General features: G+C 29.7%; 2 protein-coding genes across 2 annotated transcripts in view; both read left to right on the top strand.

The window, feature by feature from the left end:
• The window catches only part of LOC130891788 (uncharacterized), a 122,648-nt gene extending 116,529 nt beyond the window's left edge, over positions 1-6,119 (top strand). The window contains exon 21 of the mRNA XM_057796751.1: positions 31-6,119. Within this exon, the coding sequence (XP_057652734.1) occupies positions 31-273 (243 nt within the window). The 3' untranslated portion in view covers positions 274-6,119. The remainder of the gene's footprint in view (positions 1-30) is intronic.
• A 4,137-nt stretch (positions 6,120-10,256) lies between these two features.
• LOC130891733 (4-pyridoxate dehydrogenase-like) lies at positions 10,257-18,198 on the top strand. The gene is made up of 3 exons (XM_057796641.1): positions 10,257-10,474; positions 15,163-15,378; positions 16,341-18,198. The coding sequence occupies exons 1-3, from the start codon at positions 10,303-10,305 to the stop codon at positions 17,792-17,794; spliced, it is 1,842 nt and encodes a 613-aa protein (XP_057652624.1). The 5' UTR covers positions 10,257-10,302; the 3' UTR covers positions 17,795-18,198.
• The last annotated feature ends 302 nt before the right edge of the window (positions 18,199-18,500 follow it).

Below are 18,500 nucleotides of genomic sequence, written 5' to 3'. Positions count from 1 at the left end.
TGTTTATAATTCATACCTTTCCGTTTTTAGGAAGGGAAAAGGGAAGGAGATATAATACCATTGGAAAAAGAACTGACACTCTTATCAAGAACGACTTACCCAATATCAGAACTTCTCCAAAGGCCGCTGCCAGAAGGAGTCGATCCAACAGTTATAGAAAAATATCTTTCGCCTACCGATTTCCACGAATTATTTTCTATGAGTAAAGAGGATTTCGATAAATTACCGCCTTGGAAAAAAACTGCCCTCAAAAAAAATAAAGGACTGTTTTGACCGTTATTCAGTTATTTTGTTGAGTGTCTATTGAGTGGTTGCTTTGATTATACAAAGTCCAATGATTTTATTTAATGTTGTAATTTTGTTAACTCTTTTATCATTCACTACAAGAAATACACGAGAACAAGAACGGACCTTCAAAAATAGATCATTTCATTGTCTTTGTAATTGAGCTTTTGGACACTTTAATTGTCCATATTTTTTTTTGTCTTAATAACAACCCTAAAAAACTTATTTATTATTTTTTTTCAAATTATGGTACTTTAATCTTTTAGGGTACATTTTCCCTATGACCTTAATATTGAAGTATGTCATTTTTAGGCTCATTCTGGGCATTTCTATTTTTTATAGTGTACGATTCTATGCTTTTATATCGACAGCCACTAACCTAACCTAACTTAGAATGAGGAAATTATGGAACAACTCTTTTGACTTCGGTTGGCACCCTATACATGCACTTGTTCAGAATGACCCAAAAATGACAAATGTCAATGTCATAAGATTAGATTGAATTTCAGTTGGTCTAAAACATTTCTTGTAGTACCTCTAAAGTGATATAAATATTTTTTTTATAGCATATCAAAAAATTTTTTATCGGATATTATGAAAGTGTTTGTTTTGTATTTTTGTTAAATTTTTTTTGGAAAAAATCTAACAAGAGCATTATAGAAATATTGACGCCAAAAAAACGTTATTATTTTCTATTACATGACTTCTTGTGAATCATCAAGTGTCGTAATTAAATCAAAATCTAAGATACAAAAACTTGTTATTTATTTATGTTTTTAAAACGAAAATATACCAGAAGATCCAAAACTAACTATGTAACAAAGAAATGAAAGGGGGATTTTCATTTTTTTAATTATTATTTATTACTATAGAAGTGTGAATTGATATTTTGTAATTATTTAAAATAAAGTAAAATTACACTAGAAATTTCGTCATTATAGCATTCATAGATCCATACTGATTTCATTAAAATGTTTTTTTTCATGATTTTTATGCCTAAATATGATCTAGCAACTGGAAAATCAAGTTAAAATAAGTGTAATGTGATTAGTTTTCTGCGAGTTTTTCAAAAATTTTGTATTAAGACGTCTAAAGACAAGGAGGCTTCCAATTTTAAAATTGTGCACAGGATTTTACTATAAGTATTAATTTTTTCTAATATTTTTACCGCAATTTAATCAAAGTTGCAGTTGCATTATAAATATATATGGTCCTCTAAAAGATTTTTATCTGTTTTTTGAAAATAATTTTCTATTAATAGAGATCTAAAATCATCAGGAAAAATATATAAAAAGCTCTTATCAGGACGAATTTAGGTTTTTTTTTTATTTTCAAAAGATTAAAAATGAATTTATTATACTTGGAGTGGAAGTGATTTAAAAGTTCAAAGCAAACCTTAATAATAAAAAAATATTAAATTCTCCAGATTTATGAATAAATTATACTATACACTTGACATATTATCTTAGAAAATTTTTTTGTTCCTATTTAGAAACTTTTTGTTTAAATTTCTTAGATGTTCAAAGTGTTTGGAGAATTTTCAGAAGAATAAACCTATTTTTTAACTTTTTATATTAATAACTAGGAGATACATAATGAAGTACGACTTTTTTTATTTCAAATTATTTCCTGTCCAAAAGAACTTTTATTAACTTTCTTAACTGTTGATTAAGGATCAAGACAGTTGTAAAAAGAGAAAAAATGGAAAGAATTCGAAAAATGGTTACAAATAGAGAAAATATTGTGAAGTAGAAGTTGAAAAGGTAAGAGAACAAGCTGTGAAATTTATTACACAAAACAAATGTGATTTTCATCTTCAGTAATTGCATCAAAACTATTTATCACTCTGATATAGCCAAGATGATAACTTGGCTATAGAAACGTGCGTTTGATTTTTCTATTCTGTTTAGTTCTAATAATATATTTCAAAAATACCAATAAAAATTTTTGATTTATTAAAAAATTAAGTACATAAATATCTATGTTTCTTTTTAATTTTTTTTGTAATATTTAGTTTTGGACTAGCTTGATAGAGTCAATTTCAAATTTTCAAAATATATATATATATATATATATATATATATATATATATATATATATATATATATATATACAAAATAGTTTGTTTAACTAATAATTAGAAAAAACAAATTTTGAAACTGCCATATAAAAATTAGCTTTTATATTACAACAACTGAATAGCATAACATATATATTCTTTAAAATAAAAAGTGGGAAAATAAAATAACTTTAGATCAAAAATTTATTTGTTTATGTATAAAATTTATCAAAAAAAAACTATCATCTCACAAATTTTTGAAAAGGTGTTTGAACAATGCTTTAGTATATTACAAACATTTAAGATTTTCTAATACAGATACCTTTGTACATTTTGATCATTCATGTTGGATGAATATAAGAAGTTTTGGAATTTGTTATGAAAAATAGTTTCAAATGCATAAAACTAATAGAAAATATCGAATTATTTAAAATTTGGTGTTGAGATACAAACGACAAGTGTGTTCATTTTTAGAAAAAGATTTTTTATATTTAACCATAAACTACTAACTCCGTCCTAATAAACAAATTTTACAATAATAATAAAATTATCAACATAACGTTGAGCAAGCAAGTCTACCAATAACTGTAATGACTTTTCTTTTCCATAACTGAATAGCAAACAGGTCTACCAATAACTATAATGACGTTTTATCTCTATGAAGGGACATACTGAATAATCAACAATTCTGGCAATAATCATGTTGACGTTTTTTATCTATAAAATTGACTCGATGTTATGAATAACAAACATGCCTACAAGGAACAAAATGACTTTTATTTCTTCAAAAGTGAGTGGACATACTGAAAAACAAACAGGTGTGCCAATAACTATAATGACATTTAATTAAACGGACGTACTAAATGAATATAATGAATAACAAACAGGTCTACTAATATCTATAATGACGTTTCTTTTCTATAAAATAGAGTGGATTTACTGAATAGCAATCAGGTCTACCAATAACTTCAATGACATTTCATTAATATAAAATTGAAAGGACTTTCTAAATGTTAAAATTATTTTCGGATTATTATCTTAGGGGAATTTTAACGAATGAATATTATTAAAATGTCATTAATGACGTGTAAAGGTATTTGTATTAAAAATTGTATTTTATATCCTGGTATATTTTAGTGATTTGTTTTTATAAATAAAGAAATTTTTGTTATGAATTGTAGCACAGATCTATTCAAATATTACATTTTTGAATACCTTGAGAAATTTCAAGTAAGGCAACAAATACATTCGATCCTTTCCGTTTTAAATTTAATTAATAAAAAAAGTATTATTAGATCAGTGCTACAATGCGAATAGTTTTTATAAAATAATCATTACAATTTGACCCATTATGATATCGCGTACGAGATTCTAAATATTAGTTAATTAATTAAAAATTGAGGATATGCATAATCGCTTTGAAATAAATCATTGAAATATTTTAAGATGATCCATAAAAGCTAGTCCATTATGTGTTCTTAATGAAATTAACTTGAAATTAATTTTTTCTCGGAAATAATACGGTTAATTAACAAAAATTTTAACCTACTATGATATTAATTCAACCAGATTAATTTTCATTTACATTCCCAAAAAACTCAACATTGAATGATATTAATTCATAGGAGCCAAGTTCAATTTACTTTTTCAGAAAATTAACTTGAAATGATATTAATTCTAAAGAGATAAATTTCACATACATTTCTAAAAAAATTTCTATTTTCTATTCAAGAACCTTTTCATTATATTTATTCGCTATTTATAGCTTTTGAATTTTCAAAAAACTAATCACATTTTTATATAAATTATTGTTGTAATTTTTCTGCACAGAAAAACGTTTTCGGTACTAATTTCCTTTCACCCAATTTTGATTTTCTGTGGTACGATTTATTTGTAAGTGAATGAATTGTGAAACAATTGAAAAATTTTTTGAAAACCATATTTTTTCCCAAAGACATCTTTGAAAAACAACTTTGTTGAAATGTAAACATTTCTAGCCCATTTTTTAAAATTTTTTCAAAATAAAATTTGACAAGCTATGAGAAGAAGAGAATTTTAAGATATTTTTGGACTTGGTTTATGATGGACCATTCTGAAATTGACGCTTGCGTTGAATTATTAATATTTTTTATATTATCTGTGATTAGGTTATGTATTTATGTTATAACGTACGATTATCCGCGTATTGATATCCCAACTTTTTGAAATCGCAATGATTCATTTTCCTACATAATTGACACCGCAAAAAAAACCAGTACAGTGAGCAACCTCTTTAGAAAATGTTAGACTTAAGTAAATGCAATTTGGAGAGTGTGTTGAGAAATTGAACTGTAGTCAGTTCAAAACTGATAGTACTTTGATTCCCTGTCTCTAGTTTAATGGACAAAGTCAGAATAATAAGTGATGAATCATCAACTCTGAAAGATACACCATCACTAACTGACGCACCTTTCAATAGCCAAGTTATCATCTTGGAGACCAAAATAAAGTAATTATGAGTGTTTTCATTCTTTTATAAGAGTGTGAGATTGTTGATCCAAAGACAGTAAAAGAGACAGTAAAAACATAAAAAATCCGAAAAATAAAGCGAATTTTTAAAAATCTATATCTGTTTACCCAAATTTTACAAGATTGGAATTTTTATTTGTCGGTGGTTGAGAATGAATCAGAACTGTTGAGATATCAATACTGGATATACCATAATAAGCTTGTATATATTCAAAGTGTAAATAAATGAGGTGCCTTGTAATTTTCCGGAATTGAGAGCTTTCAAAATTTTTGAGTTGCTTAACATTTCTAGTCTTCGTGATTCTCATGGCACTGATTTTTTTTTTAAGTTGTTTCTATGTGATTTTTCACGTTTTCAAGCTTTTAATACATTGAACTAGATTGTAAATATATTGTAAACTCATTTTAACTACAAATTAGTCATTATAAATAACTATAATACCAAAATTAAATTCTTTACTGTTATTTCTTGATTAGTAGCCTAAATATTTTGTATTCGCTTCTTCACTAGTAATATTATTTGTCAAAAACTGTATCCTTTATTATTCTCTATTCGTAGGTTGATTTAAAAAACACTGCCTCTTACGTTTTTAATTTATTTAAATACAATATACTACACTTAAATAACTTATAACAAATCACTTATCACTTTATTCTTCATTTAACTACACACATTCTAACTTATTGGAAGAATACCTTTATATAATTTTTGTAATGAAGATAATGTAGCTGAACCGAAAAGTCCTACTTAAAAAATACTTTTGGACGAGTTCTGAAAGTTTGGTGATACCTGCAAACAATAATTTTCAATAGTAGACGCTCGAAATTTCTTGTAACTTCTTTGTTCTTCTGGAATTTCATTTTCTATGCCGCATAATTCAAAATTTGGATACACGTTTCCATATTTGTGAATTTTGAATGATTTTCACTTTATTATGTATTAGAACTATAATGGAAAAAGGAAATAAATGGAAGAAGTGAATTTTCCGTTTTTGATCAATAGAAATTATCCACTCTATTCTATGATCCATGACAAAAAAACATATTTTGCAGTGTTTGCAAGTATATTTCATCATATTTAAGTACATTTTTTTAGTTGTTTCATTTAATCATTTACTAATTTGGAGTTTTTATGATGATTTTGTATATTGAACTAGTTGCTAAATATTCATTGTGTGTTTCAATTATTATGCTCAAACAAAAAATATGTCACCAGATTGTACAATTTTTGAGTAATAATAAATGGGGTACTTGAATTTTTCAAAAAGTATTTATTTTTGGTTTATTTTATAAGTTTTTGATATGGAATAATGTCAGAAAGTAAAATATTTAAATAAAAGTGAAAAAATATCTAAATATTCAATTGAAAGGTGCAAAAATTTCAAATTTTTATCTACATAAGAAAACGATTTTCATTGGTTTTCAGTTATGACGTCATAAGTTTAATAAAAACATTGAGTTGTCTGCTTTATGATCATGAGGTTATCGTTGCCGGCAACGTAGCCTAAGTTAATGAATCTTTTATAGGTTAAGTTCTTACATTATTACATAATTAACCTGATTACTATAAAATATCAAAATAAGTTACAATTTTTCAAATTAATCACAGTTTAATAATGACGCTCATTTTAGAATAAACGAGTGAATAATGTCAAGCAATATGGTGGACTTGATGAAATGTTTAAACTACCTACAAAATTTTTGAATTTTCAATAATTTTTTTAATTATAAAATGAAGTTTTATCTAATAATAAATAACTATTCGAAACTATATTTTCTCAAAACATGCAAGTACCCCATTTTTCTTATAAAATCAATACTAATCTCAAATTGAACTTTTTATTTATTTCCATTCTTTATTTTAGAATAATTAACTATTATTTATTGGTATAATGAAACTGAAGATATGAAGTAATACTTCCCCTTTTCACCTTAAACCAAACAAAACGAAATGATAGTTATTCAGAACATCTAAGGTGAAATTTTATGTTAACGCTCGGCGCTGGCTTAGAGCGTCAATTTATTTATTTATATTTATTATATATAAAAACATTATTTAGCTTTCTAAATCGGGTATTAAGCAAAAAAACTCAACCTATATTATCAGCTTTTACAGTATTTTAGCAACTTTAACGATATAAAAATAATTCACCCATTTAAGCTAAAAATTGAATCAAGTAATTATTGAATAAATCATCTGTTGACAGAGATGGTGTATTGCAATGATTTTTTCAGAGTTTTGAAGCTTATATTTGAAACTGCACTTATTTGAGATAGCCATTCAGTCGAAATTATTTCACGTAACTTCAGTTAACGCTCCAAGTTCACGTCGAGCGTCAATATGAAATTGCAACTTTAGACAATGTTATTTATAATTCCATACACTTTTCATTGTAATTCGTAATTATATGTTTTATTGTATAGACACATATATTTGATATATATTTTCAAATTAAATGAATCTAGTGACTATTTATCAAACCCTATTTCAGCGATTCACTAATTAATTAAGTAATGTTCTTGATATCACATTTAATTAAAGATGCGCACAAACTTTGTATGATATATAGGTTTTAATGAAATTTTATGTAATCACCATTTTTAAAAAACTTTACATATATTTTTACAAGATAAACATTATTTATTAGATTATTGAATCAGCTGGCCGAATTTATGTAATTGTGTAAAATTTTTAATGTGAGTCTTTTCTATACTTAAATTAAGAACATAATTTGTGTAATATCATATAACATTTTTGATCAATAAATATTTTCACAAGACATATTGTTTTCTTTATATTCAAACTCATACATCCATGGAAAACTCATTTGGACCACTTAACAAAAAATTCTTCAATAAAAAAGAGGGAATTATGGTTTATCAGGGTTTATTGGAATCAAATTAGAGTTATGGAATCATAGGCTGAGGAGGTAGTCCAAAAACCAATTATTCGAAATACGGGATATAATGAAAAAAATATCCAAGAAAACTAAGACATCATTGTTGGACTTTAATTGACTCGTCTTCTTAGTGAGTCACTCATTGAGATTACACTGTTCACACTTTCACTACTTCAACACTCATAATTACACTATCTGACGTTTCGATAACCAAGTTAACGTTTTCAGAGACTGAAGTAAACTTAGGTCTTTTCGTTAACGGAAAGCCTTATTTATGAATCAACTTTTGGGATATTTTCCATGGAATTGCAGTTGAGTTGATCAGTAATATATCGAATAGTTAAAGTTTAAACGTAAAGTTCATACATTTTTTGTAAATTTTTATTTGTTTTGGAGGTAGGAGGACGCCCTTTTTCCTCAACCGATTCATTACCATATGGGATATTTTATAAAAAAACTATGTCATGATAATGTTATATAAATAGTTGTGATAATATATAAATAAATTTGTTTTTCTAAATAAGATTATAATTGGAGATATTTTCACTCAAAAAAGTTTGAAACATATCCAGCTGTATACAATGAATAACAAATCTAAAACTTTCCAGAATGTCGCTGGTGTAGAAAAAGGGTATGGTATGAAGGCAGAAATTATAGCTGAATGAGAAGTACCTATAATTTTTGAACCAAGCAGTTCATCATTGAAAATTTCCACGACTTGCTATAAAAAGTTGGGTTTAACTTCTTTGTATAACTTTTTATTCTTCAGCAGTGTTTAGATTGATGTATAGGTGGATATCTTTGCAGTGTGTATCTATGATTGAGCAATGTTGCTTTTGGTGATTGAAAAATCAAGTTAAATTGGGGTTTGGTTCCATAGGAAGAAAAAACAGGTTCTTCGGTTGGAAAAAGAATAGAAATAATAAGGGAAAATTTATTTTTAAGGATACGTTTGAAGGTTTCACGTATAACAAGAAATCCAGTAGATAAATGGTGTTGTAGAGTATGAATTGAGTGAAAAGATTCGATTGTGGGTTGTGGAAAATTAGTTAGGGGGGTAGAAATCGTTCAACTAGAAAAGTAAAAAGTTAATGGGCTTAGAAAGAGCCCATAGGATGTATAAACGATTGGTGATGAAGAGAATGCAGATAACTTTGCTTTACATAGACAGTTTAAGTTAATGTAGTTGGAGAGAGCTTAAGATTTTTTAAATGCTTCTATAGAGCTGCGCAATTTGAGCCCCCACCTTGATGATATGAAAATATTGAGGTTGAAATTTATATCGTATATAGGATTTCTAGTTTTTGTTATTATAGGAGGGTTCCAGAAGTACCTGGCCCAAAAATAATTCAAAAATTTTGGAAAAAAATATATTTATTATTCAACGTAATCTCTTTTTATCTCCATAAACTTTCCCTATATATGCTCAATAAGTTTAATACCTTTTTTACCATAAAAACCGTCAAGCTCCTTAAAATAATTAACTGCCGACATCAATCACCTTGTCATTGTTGGAAAATCTTCTTCTTAGCCAAATGCAGTCATTTTTGCTTGATTTCAGCATAGCTAATGAAAATTATGCCTTACACATATCAAAAAACCGACGCCAGAACCATGCCTGGAAATGAAACGCTCTCTACCTCTTTGAAGCTGGTTCTACTTGTTCAGTCCATTGTTTTAATTATTCTGGTATGAAATGATAGACTCATGGTTTCGAAAAGGATTTATTTCTGTGAAACATTGCCAACCACTCGATGAAAACATCTTCAAGACGCCGTTTTTGTTCCATTGTGAGCAAACGAGGAATCCATCTTACAAACAGCTTTCTCATTTTCAAATGCGACGTACCACACTTTTTGAAATGCCTGCTATGTCTGCAAGCTGGCGCACTTTCAGTCGATGATAATCTAGTGGATTTTCTTCAACATTTGTAGAGTCGTCACCTCATTGGGTTGATAACGAAGAAGCAGTAATACCCAGAATGGAATCTACCTGAGCTTTTATATTGGTTAGGCTTAGGCCTTCTAAATATATATGTATGTATGCTGTCAAAGACTCAGATCATCAGTATGGCAGATGTCCTATTTACTAATCATGATAGTTCACACTGAATTTTTATCACTGGTCATTCAAGAATGTTCCTATCACTGTTTGGTTATAAGTCAAAGTACCAAAAGGGAAGCTCTACAAAAAATGGTCACAAAAATTAATGGGGAGTAAATGAAAAGCGGTTGAAAGTGAGATTTATAGATACAGACGAAAACTCGTTATCAATTCGATATAAGGTATATGATGAAGAGGTATAAATTAAGTAACTTTGCAATTGAATATTATTGGAGACAATCTGTTTCATATAGTTTTTTAAATATATATAAGACGGTCGGTTATCTGTTTGAGAAAATGACATTTAATTAGTATTTCAATGAATTTTTTTATTTGCGTGTTTCACTAATTAAATTTTATTATCCAATATAGTCATGACGCCTCTGTTATGATAATGAGTATGTCTATATAAACTTTACGAACTAAACTGTATGAAATGTTTTCATCATGAAGTATCACTTGCTGTTTATTGTGTTTTTTTCTGGAATAATTAGTATAAGGACCCTGGAATTGGATGAACTTTATAATTTTGTAACCAAAGAGTTGGATAAAATACAAAATTATCAGTTACCTAAAAATAATGAAAAACTTTTTCGAACTTCTGATTCAAAAATACATGGTAAGGATATATAATACTAGTTACTAGTAACACAACATATATTTACATTTATATAGATATTTGCTTATATTTACAAAAATTCGCAATTCTAGAAGGTTCCGTTAGCTAAAATTCCTGCAGCAGAGTTGAGTTATGATTAATTGTCTGGATGTCTAGTTTCCGAGAATAAATTCGAGAACCAAACCAAACGCCAAATGTTTGAAACATAATTTTTTGTCGATATGCTGTCCTATAAATATTCCTCAGCAACTGTGGTACCCTTCCATCTACTTCAGTGTAGTCATAAAAGATTCGCGTAAATATTACATTTAGTATACATTCCGAGGTTCTTCAAACCCTAATAATTCACAATAATAAACTATTTTTTCCCAATAAGTTGCGTAAATTAAAAACCGCAATAAAATATAAGGATTTCTATTTATAATATAAGTTGATGAGGATACTGAAGAATTGGGACATTCTATATAATCCAAAAGTCAATAATTTAATTTTTGTAATTAAAATTTCCTGATAACTTTTACAAGTTTAGAGAAAAGTATATTGTTTGACACCCTGTACATACAATACAGCGGCATTTTTGGTAAATTGAACATAGCCTTTTTTTGGGCAACCATGTAATTGCTGGAAAATGTAATTTCTTTTGAGTTTCAAACTGTTTATTTCGTCTTCCTCAATGATAGTGAGAATTTTGGTTTTTTGACATAACAAAGATTGTTTCCCTACATGCGACACACCAAAAAATAGAACGGAGCCATTTAATCGTATTCTATAGTTTTACCACAACGATCAGCAAGATCTTTGAGTCCATCTGGAATGATTTCGAAGTACAGAAAATCTTCAAAATTCCACCAGAAACACGCAGAAGACTTTCCGCTCGAATCGATATCCGTTTGCAAATTAATAATCGTGCTAGTGGTAGCTAATTTTAATATAATGCCAATCCTCACTTGGTTTATTATATAAATAGAAAGTTTCAGTATTTAAAATGTAGCCCATCGTATTCTATAGTCTCACCCCAACGATCAGCAAGATCTTTGAGTCCATCTGGAATGATTTCGAAGTACAGAAAATCTTCAAAATTCCACCAGAAACACGCAGAAGACTTTCCGCTCGAATCGATATCCGTTTGCAAATTAATAATCGTGCTAGTGGTAGCTAATTTTAATATAATGCCAATCCTCACTTGGTTTATTATATAAATAGAAAGTTTCAGTATTTAAAATGTAGCCCATCGTATTCTATAGTCTCACCCCAACGATCAGCAAGATCTTTGAGTCCATCTGGAATGATTTCGAAGTACAGAAAATCTTCAAAATTCCACCAGAAACACGCAGAAGACTTTCCGCTCGAATCGATATCCGTTTGCAAATTAATAATCGTGCTAGTGGTAGCTAATTTTAATATAATGCCAATCCTCACTTGGTTTATTATATAAATAGAAAGTTTCAGTATTTAAAATGTAGCCCATCGTATTCTATAGTTTTACCACAACGATCAGCAAGATCTTTGAGTCCATCTGGAATGATTTCGAAGTACAGAAAATCTTCAAAATTCCACCAGAAACACGCAGAAGACTTTCCGCTCGAATCGATATCCGTTTGCAAATTAATAATCGTGCTAGTGGTAGCTAATTTTAATATAATGCCAATCCTCACTTGGTTTATTATATAAATAGAAAGTTTCAGTATTTAAAATGTAGCCCATCGTATTCTATAGTTTTACCACAACGATCAGCAAGATCTTTGAGTCCATCTGGAATGATTTCGAAGTACAGAAAATCTTCAAAATTCCACCAGAAACACGCAGAAGACTTTCCGCTCGAATCGATATCCGTTTGCAAATTAATAATCGTGCTAGTGGTAGCTAATTTTAATATAATGCCAATCCTCACTTGGTTTATTATATAAATAGAAAGTTTCAGTATTTAAAATGTAGCCCATCGTATTCTATAGTTTTACCACAACGATCAACAAGATCTTTGAGTCCATCTGTAATGATTTCGAAGTACAGAAAATTTTCAAAATTCCACCAGAAACACGCAGAAGACTTTCCGCTCGAATCGATATCCGTTTGCAAATTAATAATCGTGCTAGTGCTAGCTAATTTTAATATAATGCCAATCCTCACTTGGTTTATTATATAAATAGAAAGTTTCAGTATTTAAAATGTAGCCCATCGTATTCTATAGTCTCACCCCAACGATCAGCAAGATCTTTGAGTCCATCTGGAATGATTTCGAAGTACAGAAAATTTTCAAAATTCCACCAGAAACACGCAGAAGACTTTCCGCTCGAATCGATATCCGTTTGCAAATTAATAATCGTGCTAGTGCTAGCTAATTTTAATATAATGCCAATCCTCACTTGGTTTATTATATAAATAGAAAGTTTCAGTATTTAAAATGTAGCCCATCGTATTCTATAGTCTCACCCCAACGATCAGCAAGATCTTTGAGTCCATCTGGAATGATTTCGAAGTACAGAAAATCTTCAAAATTCCACCAGAAACACGCAGAAGACTTTCCGCTCGAATCGATATCCGTTTGCAAATTAATAATCGTGCTAGTGGTAGCTAATTTTAATATAATGCCAATCCTCACTTGGTTTATTATATAAATAGAAAGTTTCAGTATTTAAAATGTAGCCCATCGTATTCTATAGTTTTACCACAACGATCAACAAGATCTTTGAGTCCATCTGTAATGATTTCGAAGTACAGAAAATTTTCAAAATTCCACCAGAAACACGCAGAAGACTTTCCGCTCGAATCGATATCCGTTTGCAAATTAATAATCGTGCTAGTGCTAGCTAATTTTAATATAATGCCAATCCTCACTTGGTTTATTATATAAATAGAAAGTTTCAGTATTTAAAATGTAGCCCATCGTATTCTATAGTTTTACCACAACGATCAGCAAGATCTTTGAGTCCATCTGGAATGATTTCGAAGTACAGAAAATCTTCAAAATTCCACCAGAAACACGCAGAAGACTTTCCGCTCGAATCGATATCCGTTTGCAAATTAATAATCGTGCTAGTGGTAGCTAATTTTAATATAATGCCAATCCTCACTTGGTTTATTATATAAATAGAAAGTTTCAGTATTTAAAATGTAGCCCATCGTATTCTATAGTTTTACCACAACGATCAGCAAGATCTTTGAGTCCATCTGGAATGATTTCGAAGTACAGAAAATCTTCAAAATTCCACCAGAAACACGCAGAAGACTTTCCGCTCGAATCGATATCCGTTTGCAAATTAATAATCGTGCTAGTGGTAGCTAATTTTAATATAATGCCAATCCTCACTTGGTTTATTATATAAATAGAAAGTTTCAGTATTTAAAATGTAGCCCATCGTATTCTATAGTTTTACCACAACGATCAGCAAGATCTTTGAGTCCATCTGGAATGATTTCGAAGTACAGAAAATCTTCAAAATTCCACCAGAAACACGCAGAAGACTTTCCGCTCGAATCGATATCCGTTTGCAAATTAATAATCGTGCTAGTGGTAGCTAATTTTAATATAATGCCAATCCTCACTTGGTTTATTATATAAATAGAAAGTTTCAGTATTTAAAATGTAGCCCATCGTATTCTATAGTTTTACCACAACGATCAGCAAGATCTTTGAGTCCATCTGGAATGATTTCGAAGTACAGAAAATCTTCAAAATTCCACCAGAAACACGCAGAAGACTTTCCTTGCTGATGAATTACCAAAAAAATAATTTTGTGTTTATGCAAAATGAAATTATTATCAGTTTTTTTTGTTCCATAAAAAGACCTTCAATATAAATAATCATAAGAATTTATAGTCCATTCGTTTATTTCACCTCAGTTTAAATTTTAAACTTACCATTTCGAAACCATAAAGTTTTGTATATGGAGTAGCTTTTTTTGAGGCTGTATCGAAACATTAGAAAGAAAGAAATATATGTGGATATTTTTGCAGTGCATTTTTTTGAAAATAGGGGCTTTTAATATCAATAGGCAAGCTTAGTTGAAACCAAATCGAACGTTAGATGGTTCACTACGATGTACTAAATAAAATTAATTGTGTTCGGCAACTTTAAAACCCGTAATAGACGAGGGACTCAAATTGCGCAACCAGTTGCTATTATGGTTAGAAAATCACAAAATTTGTAAGAAGCCGAAAAAGAAGAACGAAGAATTGTCCAGTTCAGCTTTGCTGTTATGCCCAGTAAACGAATGGACTATAATAATTAACTTTTAATGCATCTAAATGTTCTTGATTTTAGGTATTCTCTGTATTAAAATTAAAAGAAAGATAAATTCTGACGTTTCGACTTTTCTTTAAGTCTTCATCAAAATAAAATAATTTAGGAGACCTAAACTCAAGAACATTCAGATACATTAATATATAAAAAGGTCTAAGAAATAAGTAATTAGAAAATACAAATAATTATCATATCATTAACAAAAGATAACACAAAATTTATTCAAAAAAATCATAGATAATTTTAATTAGCAATAATTATTATAATTAACAAAAAACAAATAATTTAAATATACATAATTAAAAAAAATACCAGTATTAGATATTTTGAAATTCATGAATTCATATGTGAGTGAACTCTGACACATAATTTTCTTAATTATCAACTCCATCTTCTATGCTAGTTTTATTTTTAACATCGTCATATCAATTGATTTATATTTGTTTAGATTATGGCAAATATGACTTCATCATCGTGGGTGCTGGAGCCGCGGGCGCAGTTCTAGCCAATAGATTATCAGAAGTAGCCAATTGGGAGGTTTTATTATTAGAAGCCGGAGGTGAAACAAATGATTTCAGTGATATACCCGCTTATGATAACCTTTTGCAGCGAACAGATATGAATTGGGGTTACTACAGTACACCACAAACAACCTGCTGTCAAGGTAAAACCTTCCGCCAAAAGTATTGTTCTTCAATAGAACACTCCAAAACAATCAAGAACATTCCACAATATTTCAGAATATTCTGCAGAGTTTCTCCATGTCACGTTTAGCATTCTTTTGAAAATATTAACGCTGGAAGCTACGCTCTATTTGTAGAAATCAACATTCAGAACATTCTGGTATGTTCGGGAATACAACTTCGGAACATTGTGAACTATTTCAAGTTTTTATGTATAAGTGTAGATTATTCAAAAAAAGGATCCTAAGATCCGAGATTGGATGGTTCCTGACACTGTGATTCCGTACTTCATAACTAAGTGCAGACTTATAAATCGGGAACAGATTTAGAGAAGGTTAAGTATCATTCATATCAGAGCTTCTTTCACCGAATATGATGACGACGATAAGGCTATATTGACATCGAAACAAACAAAAAGATTTTCCGGAATCTTTCACAGAACTGGACGGATTTGTAAGCGACTCCGACTAACGATAATTTTCTGTTGGAATGACAGGGGATAGTGGAATATCCCTTCCATAAACTTATATAAAATTACCCGAAATTAAGCCCTTTTTCAATGTAAAAACCAAGTACAAACCCTATTACATTTCAGTACTTTGAGTGATTCCACAGGATGGCACTTTTTCAAAGAAAGGAGTACCGATAAATTGACATTCTGGGACGTCTATAGACGAACTTGGTGCTCATGAGTCACGTCTGCCAGTCGAAAAGATCTTGCAAATACTGCTCTAGGTGGTATTGTATAAGACAGTTAGAAAGAGTTGTAAGCTGTCCAAGTTTCTGATCAATTCTGGCTCACCTTTAAGTAGAATTGCTTTCTTTTTGTGTTGAGTCGAATGTAAGAGCAATACTTCAAACATGGAAGAATCTCCAAATATAAATGAATTCAATGTGTTAAAGTTTTTGTGTTTTTTTTTGTCTATCAATAGGCATGTTTCAGGTATGGTAAATCACCAATGTGTTTGTCCAAGGGGGAAAGTGATTGGGGGAAGTACTACTCTAAACGGCGCCATATATTCTAGAGGAAGTCCGTCAGATTATGACGATTGGGCATATATGGGAAACACCGAGTGGAGCTACGAAAAAATTCTTCCGTATTTTAAGAAATCTGAACATGTTGCTTTCAAACCTTACGATAAATATTACCATGGTGAAAATGGTTTGGTTTATGTGAATTATACGTACCCCGAATCAGTTATCGCCAATACGTTTCTACGAGCAAATATAGAGAAGGGGTTAAAAGAAATCGATTATAATGGACGTGAACAGTTGGGCGTGTCACGGATACAGTTTACCATTAAAGACAGTAAACATCAAAATAGCGAACATTCTTTTTTAGATGGCGTTAAACAAAGAAAGAATCTGAAAATTGAGTTGAACGCTGCTGTGAATAAAATTTGGTTAAAAAAAGATGTGGCCGAATCAGTTACGTTCATCAAAAATGGTATTATATACAAAGCTGAAGCTAATAAGGAAATAATACTAGCAGCTGGGGCTATTAATACACCTCAACTATTGATACTTTCTGGAGTAGGACCTAAATCAGAACTAGCACAATTAGGAATCGAAGTTATAAGAGACTTGCCCGCCGTTGGGAGGAATTTACAAGATCATCCAATGTTTTTAAACGTTTTTTTCAGAACTAACGTTTCTGCTCCACAGCATACGGTAAAAGAAAATTTAGAATTGTATTTACAGGGAAAAACTCCTCTTACGAATGTTGCAGGATTAGAATCAATAGCTTTCTTTAATTCTAAAACTATCACTAGCGGAAAGCCTGATATAGAATTATTAACTATCCTACCTCCATTAAGTGTACCATCTGATATTAGATTTTCTTTCAATTTGCAAGAGGAAGCCTCGAAAATTTATAATAAATACAACACTCTTACAGATTTTCAAATAGCAATGATATTATTGAAACCAAAATCTAGAGGAAAAGTTACATTGAAGTCTAACAGTATTATAGATTTTCCTCTAATAGACTTCAATTATTTCTCCGATGAAGAAGATCTAAAAATTATGCGTTATGGTATAAAATATGTTTTGAGTTTACAAAATACCAGAGCGTTTAAATCTGTAAATGCAACTTTCATAAGCGAATACCCGAATTGTGAACATTTGAAAGATGATGAAGATAAATATTGGAACTGTGCTTTCAGACATATGACGTCAACATTATATCATCCTTCATGTACTACGAGAATGGGACAAACTATAACAGATTCGGTTGTAAATCAAGATTGTCTTGTTCATACTTTCCAAAATTTAAGAGTGGTCGATGCAGGAGTTTTACCTGATATTATTAGAGGACATCCTATGTCTACAATATATATGATTGCTGAAAAAATATCTGATTCAATAAAAAAGAAATTCGGAAAATTGGTTCCGTAAACATTCTTATCCTTTGATAAAAAAATACGTTGCATAAATTTTTATAGCAGAAGTTTTGAGACTGCGTTGAGAGAGTTTAAACCTCTTTCCGCTGTGACAAAAATTCTGAGCAATGGAAAAAACACTGCTCGGAAAAGACCCGATGAGGTTTTGTTCATTGCTTTCTTCTATATTACGTTAACATGTACCACAAACAGTTTTAGAGCATAGTTCTGCTGAAAGACTTCCTGTAGGTCCATATCCTTCTTACTAGCAAATGTAGTATTATATCCTCATAAAAAATATTTTGAGGACTACGATTTGCCGACAGAAACCTTCCAAAACTACTTTTTTTGATTTATTCAATGTTGGATTTCAAATTTCATGTAAATTTCTTATCTTTTTCAATAAAATATTGGATCACACTTAGTAGTTGTTATTTAATTTTTAATTTCATATAAGCTTATATTATATTTAAATGTAATTTAAAATTTTGTGAATATACCAGTACTCAATAAGTTGTGTGACTAACTAACTTCTCTTTCTTGTCTTTTTCCTGAAAACATGCTTCAATTTCAGCAATTAATTCTTCATTTGAGCAAAATTTCTTACCGGTAACCATTTTTTTTGTGATCAGCGAATAGCCAGTAGTCACTGAGGCCCAGATTTGGACTATACGGTGGATGAGGAAGCCATTCGAAGTGTAATTCGTTTAATTTTACCTGCC

The sequence above is a fragment of the Diorhabda carinulata genome, chromosome 3 (genome assembly GCF_026250575.1).
Source record: "Diorhabda carinulata isolate Delta chromosome 3, icDioCari1.1, whole genome shotgun sequence".
Lineage (NCBI taxonomy): Eukaryota > Metazoa > Arthropoda > Insecta > Coleoptera > Chrysomelidae > Diorhabda > Diorhabda carinulata.
The sequence above is the reverse complement of the archived record's forward strand: the minus strand, read 5'-3'. Positions and strand labels throughout refer to the sequence as shown.

Bases quoted from the DNA above. Each gene is read 5' to 3' on its own strand.
- LOC130891733 (XM_057796641.1), top strand. From the start codon at position 10,303: ATGAAGTATCACTTGCTGTTTATTGTGTTTTTTTCTGGAATAATTAGT. The intron at 10,475-15,162 runs GTAAGGATATAT...ATATTTGTTTAG, and splicing joins TTCTGATTCAAAAATACATG to ATTATGGCAAATATGACTTC. The intron at 15,379-16,340 runs GTAAAACCTTCC...GGCATGTTTCAG, and splicing joins ACAAACAACCTGCTGTCAAG to GTATGGTAAATCACCAATGT.